Source organism: Lissotriton vulgaris, chromosome 5 (genome assembly GCF_964263255.1).
Source record: "Lissotriton vulgaris chromosome 5, aLisVul1.2, whole genome shotgun sequence".
Taxonomy (NCBI): Eukaryota; Metazoa; Chordata; class Amphibia; order Caudata; family Salamandridae; genus Lissotriton; species Lissotriton vulgaris.
The window spans coordinates 1,179,452,344-1,179,467,516 of record NC_141693.1 but is presented as its reverse complement, the minus strand read 5'-3'; the positions used below and the strand labels follow the sequence as shown (position 1 = coordinate 1,179,467,516).

The 15,173-nt window shown below is 42.4% G+C and overlaps 1 protein-coding gene across 6 annotated transcripts in view; it reads right to left on the bottom strand.

The window, feature by feature from the left end:
- Positions 1–15,173, bottom strand: part of TACC2 (transforming acidic coiled-coil containing protein 2) — a 395,420-nt gene that overhangs the window by 114,990 nt on the left and 265,257 nt on the right. The window contains exon 1 of one of the 6 annotated variants that reach the window (XM_086922959.1): positions 212–418. The exons of the other annotated variants lie outside the window; for them this stretch is intronic. Within the exon in view, the coding sequence (XP_086779085.1) occupies positions 212–282 (71 nt within the window). The 5' untranslated portion in view covers positions 283–418. Of the gene's footprint in view, positions 1–211; positions 419–15,173 lie in introns of those variants that run through there. 6 annotated transcript variants of the gene reach the window in all.

Genomic DNA, 15,173 nt, shown 5'->3' with positions numbered 1-15,173 from the left:
CCTCGTGCTCTGGTGGTGCGACACTGGTGATAGCCTCACCTCGGACACACCTGCCCACCTGGGGTCCTCCCATAGGATATCTGAGGAGGCAGGGTATTGGTGCCACGCGCCTCTCGCCCTCTGCTATGAACAGTGACGTGCCCCAGCCCATGCCAGAATCTGCATCCCAACACCTCCATGCCCATGTTTGACCCCCGAGTTCACCACTTACATTGTGTCCGGAGGGTCCCTGCTGCGGACGCAGCCCTGTCCCTGCTGCAGCGATGACTGCGCCCCTCCCATGCTCGGCCTGCGCAGGGGTCCCGGCTAGCTGCGGGCGCCCGGCCCCCGGTGCGGCTCCTCCGGGCGGCGTGGCGCTGCTGCTGCACTGCGTAGGCGCAGGGCGATGGGTGTTAAACGTGTCCTGCTGCCGGGGCTGCGGCCGCTGTGAAGGGGCGGGTCTGCCAGATCCAAGACAGAAAGCAGAACGGGGACATCCGAAGATGGAGAGCAGATCCAGGGGAGGGAAGAGCTGCCCACCTCCCGAGCAGCAGGGGAACGGTGCCCGCCGCCGGCAGCAATCACCGTGACATCATCGGCGGAGAGGGGCGGCCGGGAGACCGCCCTAGTCTCAAGAGCTGCCAGCCCCAGCGAGGGACGAAGAGCGGTCCAGGGGGGTGCGGAGGGGAGTGTGCTCGGGGGATGCGGGAGGAGAGCAGTGCATGTGTCTGGAAGGGGAGTTGTTCACGGGGATGATGCACGGGTGGCGAGTCGACCTTGCCAATGCGGGAGAGTGGTACAGTGGGGTGATGAGCTAAGAAAGGCGAGTGACCAGAGACGAGTGGTACCCAGCTACCTCCAGAGAACAGCATGACATAATCGGAAAGGACGGGTGCCGGCTGCCCTCACCAGCCTCCTAGCAGGTCCCAGTGTGAGGCGCGATGGAGCAGGTTCCAGTCCGAGATGGTTCAAAGGGATGCTGAAGAGGCCGGGAGCCGCCTCGGATAGATGCAATATCGAGTGCGCTCTGTCGGATGCAGGGAGGCCAGGATGATGCTGGGTGGATACTGGCCTATGGGATGCAGATGGAGAGAGGCCAGGAAGGTGCAGGGTGGAGAGCAGTCCGGGAGGAGGTAGGGAGAAGAGCAGCTCTGGAGGATGCAGGCATTGGGTGGCGGTGGGAGGGAGAGAGCCGGAGCAAATAATTGGTACCCAGCCACCGACACCGATTACCATGACATCATCATTTGTGAGCACGGGTTGGGGAGGGCCAGACCAGTCTCCGTGATAAGGGGTGGGGGTGCACACACGTGAACGTTGCCTCCTCTTAAGCTTTCTATTTCCTTCTGTCCTCAGGCGATTCTTTGTCGTCCGATTGATGATGTTTTAGTGGACAGGGCAGAATGTAAGTAACATTAGATCAAAGCGCACACCCTGCAGGGGGCGGAGGTTTAGATCTAAGCCGGTAAGTGGGGCGTCTGACAAACAATGGAGGGGGGGGGGGTTTGCTGTAGGCTACAAAGCGCACACCTTCGCCCAATGCGCTACGGCAGTGGCTGTGTGTGAACTCTTGCGGGTCGGGGGTCCGGCGAACGCCGGGCGGGGGCAGAAGAAGACAAGAGACAGGCAGCGTCAGGACAGACTGCCTCCTCGTAGAGCCCTCGGATGAAAGGACTGCGCTCTGGTTTCGCACGCGAGAGCTCCCGCTATCGAGAGGTGGAGACAAAGCCTGCACTGGAGCAGCACAGACACAGGCACAGCAGGACTGGCGCATGCAAACCACACACATAAACACCGACAGGGGCGCGCGCACATGCACACGTAGAACAGGGGTGATGTAAACACTGAAGGGGGCGCGCGTACACATGCACTGAGACAACCGCAGAGCTGGGGTGATACAGGCGGAACATGTACACTGACAGGGCTGCACAGTGCAGACCAGGCATGCAACCCCACTGGACTGAAATGGGGTTAGCCCTCACCCGCAGCTGCCGTGGGGTGGCTGGGACTGCCAGACTTCAAGGCAGCCTCCTCAGAGGTGCTCCAGCCGGTGCCCATGAGACCAACACAGCCTTTCGATGTTTACTCTCTTCTCACAGAGCCTGTCACACTGCACGTTTGTAAATCATACACCAAACCCGTAAAATATGATAGAGTATCTTCAAAATTCAAAAAAGTATATTTGTTTAGCTCGTGGAAGCTTTGTCATTAAAACGTCACATTATATCAGCTGAGCACTGAGAAGCACTAATTAAAAGTGACAGTTTTAAAACATAGACCATGAGTGAACTAAGAGGCGAGACAGCTGTCATGTAAACACTGTACATGACCCAGTTTTCATACAGCAACATTATAGTCTATTAAAGCAAACACAATTGACTTTTGTCAACTGGTATTCTGAACTCACATATTTGAAAGTGCTTTCATATAGATTAATGAAGATAAAGGCGTTTTGGCCAAATAAAATATTTGCTTAAGATTACACAGTTGAAGTGGGGGAGCCACAATTTATCCAGGTTTTCTGGTTTCACTTTGTACAAATCAGCCACTAAAAGTGTCAAAGATTAGTGCCAAACTGGTTTACAAATCCGATGCTGTAGTGCCTATCGTCTTCTCCCACTCACGGCAGTCCTGAGTCATTGTATCATAAAAACACACACATCTTAACTACTACTAAGGAATTGTGTCCAAGTCGGAAGATTGTGCACCATGCTCTCCTTCGCATTAAGTGAATGTTTTGTCATCTACTGGACTCTATTCTGATATTAAAGACAACTGAGGAACAGGGATGCTCTTTAAAAAAAGTATGACACAAATACCTTTAAAAAAAAAATGCGCAATCAATCGCTCTAAACCCAGCTGGAAATGCACAAGAAGGAAGATTGGATTTTGAGGTCATAAAATGTAAGAACCAATTCACAAGATTGTCTGTAGGGTTAGTTAAAAAACTGTTTGTTTTTTTCCCTGTAGAAAAAAACCGGGCTTTTGAAGATTCAACAAAGGTCAAAACATATTTCACGACGCACGTCGATTCATCAAGGCAAGATTTTTAACAATAACTAAACACAATTTAATGGCAGATCAGTGAGTAGCTAAATGGAAGTTAAAAAAACAAAGGAGGAAAAATATAGGTTCAGTAAGAAGTAAAAACATTGAAAATATATATTTTTTCCAGAATACAATTAATCAAGAATAAACACAATGCAAACAACATAATTATATTGAATTAATGAATAGCGAAGAGGAACAAAAGTATGAACAACCTAGAAAGATCTTTAAAGTTAATTATGTGAGTTCAGAAAGAAATCAGTCACTCAAAAAGGAGTGTGAAACAGAGAGACTAAAGGAGAAGTTATTTAAAAAGAAAAATGCATATGGTTCGAACATAAGGATACATTATCTAAAGAAAATCGAGTCTTGAAGGATGCAGTGAAAAAGAAAATTGAAATGAGCAGAAATATATACATACACACATATTTTGTGATCAAGGTCCGGCTGGACCGAAACGCGTAATGGCCGACGATTAGAACAATATATTGAAGCACAAACCAGTGGTCCGCACTTTCTTGAACTGAGGAACTTTATGGTGTATGAGCTGTGTATCAAGGAGATATATATATCACCACATCTGGGTCCCTGTGTTGAACCCGGATGCATCCACCAGGCACAGTCAGTGCAGGGCGACAGGGCACAGGACCCCGTGTATGTGAAATAAGTACTTGTGCAGCAGCGCAAGTGAAGCCCATACTACAAAGGGCCACTCAAAAATGTTTATTGCGGCTCTTGAAATAGACAGAACCAGCCAGAATGATTTTAAAACAAAGTCCACGTACAATTCAGTTACCCCGCATGAAAACATTGACACTTACCGCAAGGTCATTTCACGTGACCTGATGAGGTTATGGAAGCAGAGGGACAATCATTTTTCTGAGAACTTAACAAGAGGACGAAGGGAATCCCTTATGTCCCTGAGAGAATCTAAGGGCCATATGTATCAAGCTAAATTGACTTCGCAAATGCCTAAATTCGCAGAATTTCGGCGTTTGCGAATGCAATTTGGACAAATGGTATGTATGAATGAAATGTGCTTAAAAAATAAGGAATCGCAAAATGTGCGATTACTTATTTTGCAATTGCTTTTAAGGAATCGCAAATTTTGCGATTCCTTAAATGCAATGTAAGAAGCCAAAAAAATTCGCAAATTGGCCTTAAGGAATCGCAAATTACCACCAACTTCTAGTTGGTGGTAAGTTGCGAATTCCTTTCAAAATGCATATTTTTTCATTTTTCAAAGTGCCATGTGACGTACATACATGCCCTTAGGGCATGTATGTGCGCCACATGTGCACCCATGCAGATTTCAGGGGTGCAACAGGGTGTCCTTTGGACACCCCTGCACCCTTAAAAATATTCTCAATTTGCGATTAGCAAATTGTGAATCGCAAATTTCCCCTTCATTTCTATGGGCCCCCTGGCCCATAGAAATGAATGGGAAATTATTCCTTAATTGCGATTAGCAATTTGCTAATCGCAATTAAGGAATTTTAAGGAATCGCTAAAAAGAAGCGAATTCCTACATACATACCATTTTGGGATTTCTAATAGCGATTCCTCAAAAATCGCTATTTAGAAATCGCAAAACGGAATGTTGATACATATGGCCCTAAGCCTTTTGTGATAAAACCTTCTGACAAAGGTGACAATGTTGCACTGTGGGATGTGAAGGAATACAGAGCGAAGGCTAAAAGACAATCGGAATTTTCCGTCAACTATATGAAATCTAATATAGTTGAATATGCCTGAACAGTTACTCTACTTCACAACATGCTAGCAGAGTAGCACATGAAGGGTCTTTTGAGTCTAGATGAAAAGCAGTTTTGCATGTTAAAAAACCTACTGCACCTTGCTTTTTATATGTTACCCAAGATTCATAAACAGGAAAGTGACCCTCCAGGTAGACCCATTATTTCTGCCTCCCTGTACCTGGATTATTTTCTCTTCCCCTCTGTGGTAAGCTTACCCTCCTATTGTGGGGACAGCATGGACTTTATTTCCAAGGTGCAGAATATTCCTTGGAAATCTAGCTACATCCTTGCCACAGTTGATGTTGTATCTTTATACAAATGAATTGAACATGAACTAGGCATATCAGCATGCAGGTATTTTTTCAGGGACAAGCCAATATCTATGGATGACCACACTGTTACTTGTTGAGATGTAATGCTTTTGTTTGGAGCATAATTTCTTTTTGTTTGAGGAACAGTGGTATAAACAGTTGACAGGGACTGCCACGGGCAGTTGCTTTGCTCTCAAGTTACGCTTGCATGTTCATGTGCTGGTGAGAGTCAGAACATGTATGGGCAGAGACTTATGCAGAGTGGGCCAGCCATTTAATTCTATGGACAAGGTATATCAATTATATATTCTTGATCTGGGAAGGCCCGCAAGAGACCTTAGACATTTTCCTGCATAGATTAGGAGAGAATGACCTAAATCTACGTTTTACCAAGAGTATAGATTTCCAGGATGTGCACGTTGAGGTGGTGGGTGAGAAAATCAACACCAGTCTTTACAGAAAGAGCACAGCGAGTAGTAGCATTCTACACTTGCAGAGCCATCACCCTAAGAACCTGAAATAGAGTATCCCTTATGGGGGACTCCTGAGAGCCAGAAGGAACTGCAGCACGAACATGTCCTATAAGAAAGAGGAGACTAATATGGTGGGGCGATTCAGACAGAGGAGTTGCACAGACCGCGAGGGAGAGGGTGGCTAAAAACAATAGAGATAGCCTCCATAGACCGAAAGAAAAAGAAAATACAAACAAACAATGAGATGAGGCTCGTCATCACCACACATAACCATGCACCCACCGCTGTGAAGAACATTGTCAGCAAGAACTGGCCTTCAGTCTGACCTCATCATAGGAAAATTAGTTAGCTCCCGCCCACATATCACCTATCGCAAGAGTGCCTCTCTTACAGACATGCTAGTGCATAGTTACCCTAGACAACAGCGTAATCAGACAGGCTCATAGCTTAGAGAATTGCTGGGTTTCTTTAAATGTGAAAGATGTAAGGGCTGTGCTCATAGTTCGAATGTGAAGACATATCTTCTACCTATAGGAAGGAAGGTTAACATCAGTGTTTGTGAATGGTAATATCGATCACATGGTTTTTGTTCTGGTGTGCATAAGTGGATTAAAGTATGTGGTAAGTACTATTTTCCAGTCAAGAAACGTATCCTGGAACATTTGTGAGCAATTAAGAACTATGACAGTAGCTATCATGTAGCGAGGTATTGCAACCAGGTACATGGACCGAACTGTCTTGAGATTGCATTTTTTGGTATTGACAGGGTCCCAGTGAATCCCAGAGGGGGGTGACAGAAAACGTGACCTACAAAGATTGGAATCAGAATATATAGTTTGTCTCAACAGCAGGTCTTCATGTCCATTTGGGCTAGTCTCATACATACAGGTCTATCATACTCCAGTAATAATTCTGCAACTATGACACTGAAGTTATATTTTTTGCTCTTTGATTAAATACAACATGTTTTAGATGAGTGGATCTGGCCAAAGTGAGTGAATAGGAACAGTGCACATTCTTTTTCTTTTTCTCACACGTACACGTTATTGGGCATCCCTTTAGTTGTTTCAGTTGAAGACGGTACTACATCTGGATATCAGAAAAAATAAGGGACTTGCAAGTAGTATGCAGCGACGGCTCGTGGAGGGAGTTACGGTGGGGCAGGAGGGTGGGGAGGGGGAGGGGCAGGGTGGAGGTTGCTAAAAACCGGCATATGGATAATTGCAGGTAAGTAAACAATTTAATTAATAAAACGAATTTCGTAGTGCGCCTTGCATCGCAAAATGCAATGCAGTGCGAGCTACGAAATTCGTTTTATTAATTAAATTGTTTACTTACCTGCAATTATCCATATGCCGGTTTTTAGCAACCTCCACCCTGCCCCTCCCCCTCCCCACCCTCCTGCCCCACCGTAACTCCCTCCACGAGCCGTCGCTGGTAGTATGTGACCCCAAGGAGAACAGTAGACAGGGAAGGCACAGTAGGTAACTGTACCCAAGGTATCTTTAGGACAACTAAAAGTATGCAAAATAGTCACTTGACTACTATGTATACGGACACCGATACTTTGATATTGTAAGAGTAGTCATAAAAGGGGCTGTTTATTTTCATAATTTATTGTGTAGCATTTCTGAACAATATGAAATGTACACTATTGTGAAATTAGCAATGTAAATTACATTTTTATATTAATATTTTAGTTTATTTTAAATGTCCATTGCTATCAATAATTTGCATGCACTGAGAAAAAAGTTTGCTGCTCTCCGATGCAGGAGTTTCTTCAAACCATGTAACATGTTATGCAAGTCATTCTACCAGGTTTTCACTAACGTAGGTGATTTGTTTTTATAGCAAATAGGGCACAGTGGCTGTCTGTTGGCTTAGAAAAAGACGCTATAAACCTTTTTTAACATCCCTTTAGAGTGCAGGCATCACTTGCGCTGCTGCGCGAGTACTTATTTCTCACACACACAAACATTTTGTTTGTATATATATATATATATATATATATATATATATATATATATATATATATATATTACTGCACGTTCCTCCTCTCATCCGTTGGTACGGAAAGAAAACGGCTGGTACGCTGGTATCCGGTTTAAAGATTTATTTACACCAAACCCCCCTCACCCCAAAAAAAAAGAAAATATTATATTACATTATATATATATATATATATATATATATTCCAGCCAAAACCCGTCCTTGAATAAAGACAGGCTCTGACAACACAGGATGCTAGTTACTAAACCACCGACTTTTTAATTCAACAACTTTAGCCAACATGACGCGTTTCGGCCGAGGCACATATATATATATGTATAGCTATGCATATATATGTAGATATATGGTATATATAGTTGCATGCAGCCCCTTGCCATAATCTATGTATATCAATTAAACACTCAGTATAACCAAGAGAAACATTACATGAAACATTTTGTACCAAATTGTTTCAGGGGGCAATGCAAGGGTGATCAGATGAGGTTTTAAAGTAGAAAATACGAGTTGAATTATAAATGTGGACAAACGTCTATTAATGCAAAGACACTGTGATTAATATCTATTTGAACATATATCATGGATTATCCTATAGAACTGTGCTATGTAGCATACTCCTTAACATTTTTCTTTCTATTTTGATATTTAATGTAGAATTCTGTAGTACGATGCCAGTCAAAAGAAGTAAATGCCATACAGCGTGGTATGTCCACAAGAGAACTGAAATAATACAAAAGGAATTACCCCTAAATAAAAGAAAGACTCCCAATATAATCTACAACGAAAGCTGTAAAATATTAAACTAAACGACTAACCCCATCATCGCTTAAGAAGCTCACCAAACGAGAAAAGTTTTATAAGCAAACGCATATTATATATAACATCAAATCTCAAAGATTTGCCATAATCAAATCACCCCCTCTTCTGTGTGGTTTCACTGTTTCAATTGGTACAAAACGAAACTCTTAAGAAACGTCCACGTTTAGAATCTCTGAGGTGTACTGACAGAGAATTTCTCATTAGGGTTTCTAAAAGCTTTTAAATGCTCCTACCATCTTTCTTGAACTTGTTGAATGGTAGACCCAACATAGATGTTCTGACAGTAACATGTGATAACATGAATGGAAAATTCAGAATTGCAATTCATAAAATCTTTGATGGGGAAACATTTTTTCACAGCATACACATTTACCACAGTTAAAGAAGCCTGGTAGATCAATCAATGTTGTTTTCTTGACTTTTTATTTAGAATAGCAAGGAGTATCACTGGAACAGAGTAAAATCCTTAAAAGATTTGCTACGCTGAAAGGTAATTTCAGGATTGACATTTATTTGTTTTTGCATTTAGAAACCTGCTGTCGACATGTATAATTCAACCCGGATTTTCTACTTTGAAACAACATCGGATTACTCTTGCATTGCCTTCTGAAAAAAGTTGGTACAAAATGTTTCATTTAATATTTATCCTGGTTATACTGGGTGTTTGATTTATATACATAGATGATGGCAAGGGGCTGCATGCAACTATATATACGCGTTTCGGCGGTTAAGTCTTGATCACGTGCGCTGTTTGTTGCCGTAATAAATCGCTGTTTGCAGAAGGAAGGTGTCCGAGTATCTTTTATCTCATTAAGAGATCGTTGAAAGGACGTTTTGGGACTTCCGGTGTCCAGGCTCGGACCGCCCGACGACAGCTTCGCAAAGTCTACCGGAGATCGTGGAGAGGAAAAAAAATATATATATATATTATATATATATATATATATATATATATATATATATATATATATATATATATATATATATATATATATATATATATATATATATATCAAACACAGATTTCCGGTGAAGCCAGTACTCGCTCACGAGTGGGTCGTTTTTAGGGTTCCGGCGGCCCAATATATTTCTCCAAAGATTCTCCCATCAGGAAAATACGTGAAACGACACACCAGGAGTTGCTGTTCAAGAAGGTTTATTGGCAGCAAAAACAAACAACGCGTTTCACCTCACGGCTTGTTCACGTTTGCTGTGAACTCCAAAACCTAGTCCTTTTACATTGTCAATTAGTTGTCACAATAGTAGGACTACTAGTGTACACCCATATGTGAAAGTATAGCGGACATGTTGGAACAGAGAATACGTTGTTAAATGTTCAATGCGTCAAATATTAACAATGTTAACATCAGGTGGTAACAGGTCCAAAGCCATATGTGATAAATCATCGTTTTGTATAAAGTCATAACGTAAAACTTAGTATCTTAGACCAAGAACAACTGTTGGTACATCAATTCGTTGAAAATAAAAAAATTGTGGTTCAGACAGAAATCAATGAGTTCAAGCAACATTTTGGAATGCTTCTGTGTAACGTTGAAAATACGTGTTGATATAACTGTAAAGATTCTGGCTGTGCCCACTTGGGCCTAGCCGCAGTATACATTAGCTATTATGCAGCGTATCTTTACGCACCTCCACAGGATTCTTGTCCATAGGACAAACGGACTTTGTTGTCACACCACCAACAATGAACTACATAGCATACCCACTTGGGCAGAGCTGCAGGAGTGTAGCTCTATTTTTTGAGCTGACAATAAGTATACTAATATTGTCATATATGTACAGTTGTTCTTGGTCTAAGATACTAAGTTTTATGTTATGACTTTATACAAAACGATGATTTATCACATATGGCTTTGGACCTGTTACCACCTGATGTTAACATTGTTAATATTTGACGCATTGAACATTTAACAACGTATTCTCTGTTCCAACATGTCCGCTATACTTTCACATATGGGTGTACACTAGTAGTCCTACTATTGTGACAACTAATTGACAATGTAAAAGGACTAGGTTTTGGAGTTCACAGCAAACGTGAACAAGCCGTGAGGTGAAACGCGTTGTTTGTTTTTGCTGCCAATAAGCCTTCTTGCACAGCAACTCCTGGTGTGTTGTTTCACGTATTTTCCTGAAGGGAGAATCTTTGGAGATTATATATATATATATATATATATATATATATATATATATATATATATATATATATATATATATATAATTTTTTTTCCTACACGTTTCAATATTCTTTCTCACCGTATCCTTCGACACTTGATTTTCTTCATATCATGTATCCTCATGTTAGCACCATGCACGTTTATATAGCTATTCTCCTTTAGTCTCTCTGTTTCACACTCCTTTTAGAGTGCATGGTTCCTTCCTGAACTCACATAATTAACTTTAAGGATCTTTTTAGGCTGTTAACACTTTTGTTCCTCTTCGCTATTCATTACTTCAATATCATTAAGTATTTGTATAAACATTGTCTTCATTCTTGACTAATTTGATTTTGTAAAGAAAAAAAAATCTTTTCCATTTGTGACTTCTTACTGCACCTATATTTTTCCTCTTTTTAACTTATTTTTGGTTGATTACTTCCTGATCTGCATTTAAATTGTGCTTAGTTATTAAAATCTGGCTCTTATGAAGCAACGTGTATCGTGAAACACATGTTGGCCTTTCTTGTATCTTCAATAAACCAGTTTTTCCTACAAGGAAAATAACAAAAAGTGAATTTTTTTAACCAACCCTACAGACTACCTTTTGAATTGTTTTCTTAAATTTCATGACCCCAAAATTCAGTCTTTTTTGTCTTTTCTGATATTAGATCGAAACATCTTTCCATTCTATACCAAGGCTGAGTTAAAGGCCTTATTGGTGTTTTGTGGAATAAAAGGAGAGCAACTATTAATTGGCTCCTGGCATTCAACAGACTTCACTCCAGCCGATTAGCCTTCCAGAGCCACTGCATGTTTTTTTACAGCCAGTCCATGCCTTCATATTTGTATCATCAACTTGTCTTTCCTTTTATTAATATCACCACTTTTGTTTTGACCTCTTTTTGCAGTTTTTATAGCATAAAACTGGACCTAAAGGTCCAAGCCTAATCGCTGTTAAAATGTAATCCTGTGTGAATTTACTATTTGTATATTTAGAACTCTAACCACTAGTATATGTAGTAGAACTTCATACTTTCTACCATTCCTATGTGATTTAGAGTTTATCTGTTTGTATCTCTTTCTTGAGTGACTTTACAACTTGTACATGTGCATTTTTGTTCCGGTTTATATCTCTTCTTGTGTGAACTTACTATTTGTATATATAGAACTCTAACCACAAGTATATGTAGTAGACCTATGTACTTACTACCATTCCTATGTGATTCTAGAGTTTCTTCCTTTCCATACCTCTCCCTTGAGTGTCTTTACAACTTGTACATGTGCAATTTTTACCTGTTTATATCTCTTCCTTGAGTGACTTCTCTCCTTGTAGATTTGCAAAAAATGTTTTCTGTTTGTATCTCTTATGTAACTTATGTAATCCATAGTCCTTATTTAACGCAACATGTTCATTTGAAAAGCCCCTACACCTTCGGGTAATGTTCGCGCTATATAAAATCGCATTAAATAAAAATAAAATACACACAGCCACATTAGTTTTTATTGGCACTGGGAGAGTAAGTGATTTGTCCAGAATCAGAGGATGCCCAGAGGACGCTGAGACCTGGTTCCCCAATTTCAAAGTCTGCTGCTCCGACCATAACTCCACATTCTGGGTAAAGGGAGGCTGGCAGGCCGAAGCCACTTGAAAACCTGGCTTATTTTGGGCTTGAGGTTCAAACAGTACCTTGAGTGGAACCAGAGGCAGCCTTATGCTCAAGCCTGGTTCGAGTTTACAGTGGCTCACCCACCTCAATGTATGTACAGTAACTCTTGCCGTCACACAGACTGGAACTCCAAGTAATGTGTTTTTTTCTGCATGCGTAAATCCAAGGGAGAAGGAAAGAATGGGGTGAAAATTAATTCCCTGCATTTTCCTCAGGTTCATTTTAAGAGTTAAATATGCCAAAATATATAGTCGGAAAAAAACAGTAATTATAGCAAAAGCAGCATTTATTACAAAAATGTAGGAATCTAACCCTTTATATGGTATATCAAAAAGATATATACTGTGCAAAGAGTTCAGGTATTCCATTACGATGGGGCAGGGGCTTGCTGTAGCAATCTCGAGGGTGCTCTTATAGGGGGTAGTGTGGTCGAGCAGCCCTAGGCTTATCAGAGAGAAGTGTTAGGCATCTGCAAACACACACAATATTCAATAAATTATGCACACGACTCAATAAGGAGATACACATCAATTTATAAAAATAACATGCATCTTTATATATGTTTAGGCATCAGAATTAATATGATCAGGTATGTACATTTTTCAAGAGGAATACTATTGCATTAAAAAAGTGGACAGTGCATTTTTCAAAAGCTGCAATGTTATCCTATGGGAGGAAAAACAAGTACTGCATTCAGGTATAATACAGCGACTTACAAAACCAGTCTCCAAGACTTCAGGTTAGTATGGAGCAAGGCTGAATGGAGCACCCATGGGTTACCATGGGCAGCACTTAGGCGGAGGGGTGCAGAAGTGCTTCTCAGCGTTGGGTGGCCAGTCTTATCCTATGGGCGAAAAACTGTACTACATTTGGACACTTCGCAGTAACTTACTGGACCAATTTCCTGGACTTTAGGTGAGTATGGAACAAGGTCCAAGGCAGCACCAACAGGTCCCCTCGGGTTGCACTGGGGCGGCCGGGTGCAGAGATATTTTTCAGAGTCAGGTGCCAAATGTTATCCAAGTGGGATTGGTCCGGTTGAAAAGAGGCTGCAGTCATGGACTGGGAAGCCAGTTGATCTGAACCACAAGGGAGGCTCAGGTCTCACGATGCTTGGGAGCACATTTGATCATCTTCTCCACAGGCCAGGGGCAATGGATGCAGACGGGTCTTCAGGCATCGGATTTTCATCACAGGGAGCACTTTTGGGTAGAGGAGGCCTGCAACCAGAGGCTACAGGCGGCATTGGGAAGCTCACAGTGGGAAAATCCAGGGTGGACTTTATCTCTGGAGGGCTGGGGACCACACTGGCAGTATTGGCTCACTTCAACTCGGGCTAGGCGGCATGGGTGCAATGGAGCTTTCTGGTGTCAGGTTTGGGCATTCCGGAGTCTTCTTAGGTCTCTTTGGGTGCCTACAAGATGCAGGGAATCAGCTCCACTACTTCACAGGAGTTCCTGAGCCTCAACAGAAGTGCTGGCAGTCCTTTTAGGCTTTTGGGAGGCACAGCAGTTTGTAGGATGATTCGACACTGGCGCAATCATCGGGAAAAGCAGACAGGCCGGCAGGGTTGGCGCCAAGTCAGTTGCTTCTTGTACAGTCCTTGCTTTTCACAGAGCTTAGTCCTTTTGGCTAGCAGGATCTAATTTCTTGGTACCACAGTTTCCCTAAATACTGAATTTAGGGGAACTAGGGAAGTGTAGGGTAGTAGCCAAAGGGCTACCAACCCATGGGGTCACTGCCCCCTCTATATGACCACTTCCTGGTGGTGGTGGCTCCAGAATTCCCGATTTTAATATCACCATATAGCTAACTTTGAAAAGTCACCTCCACCTCAGGCAGCCTTTCTTAGGGGTGGCCTGAGGGTGAACACTCCTATCAGACTAGATAATTTTTCTAAGCTGTCCAGGTGCCAAACGGCTCTGGACAAATGGGGTTGGCTTCTTCACCTGTGAGAGAAATCAGATATACATACCAAAGGCGGTAGGAACTTTGACGCTCCCCTGCCTTGGAATGTTAATCTGCAGGTCATCTTGTAGGAGGCCAGGTTTCTGGCCTCCCAAGAGCAAAGGCCTTTATCCTTGGGGTCATACACTCGTCTCTGGTGCAAGGCTGACAAAATCCAGTCAGTCAGCAACAAGGACTGGTAGATTTGCAGCAGGCACCTCTAAGGTGCCCTCTGGGTGCACGTATCACTAACTCTGACACGGGCATCAGTGTGGGTTTAATAATACGAGATGTTTGATACCAAATATCCCTCTTTCCAGCGAAGCGATCTTGTAGCTGGGGAACTAGTTTTCACCAATATCCATCACATGTTTTAAAGGGGCTTCCTTGATCACTTGTACTGGTAGCAATGGAACTGACTAGCACAGGGGCATATCTGCTTAGGCAGCTATGTCCTCACATGTAATATAAGGCATCCGGCCTTAGAGCTGTGCGGCCTGCAGTAGGGATAACTTATAAATATTACATGCAGGGTTAAGGGACATGCCACAAAGGGATGTCGTGTTTTCACTTTTGGGTCTGCACCAAAACACACAGCCTGCGATGGCAGTCGTGCATAGATTTGGTGAGGGATACCTTAGGGTGGCGCAGTTCATGCTGCAGCCTTTAGGGACTCTCTTTAGTATCTCAGGTCCTAGGTACCAGAGGTACCATTTACTGGGGACTTACAGAGTGTCCTAAAGGTTTTGCCAATGGGGGAAACAATAGCACAGTTTGGGTGATGAGATCTGGCACTGGAGAATTGGTTAGCAGGAACCCACTGCACTTCTAGTCAAAATCACATCAAATACCAGGTAAAAAGTGGAGTATGGCCATGTCGAAAAGGGGACTTTCCTAAAAGAAAGCACCCATTTGTAAGTGAAATCTCAGAATAGCTCACATTTGTCTCACTCAGTAATATATGAGACTTATGTTTTGGATTTTACTA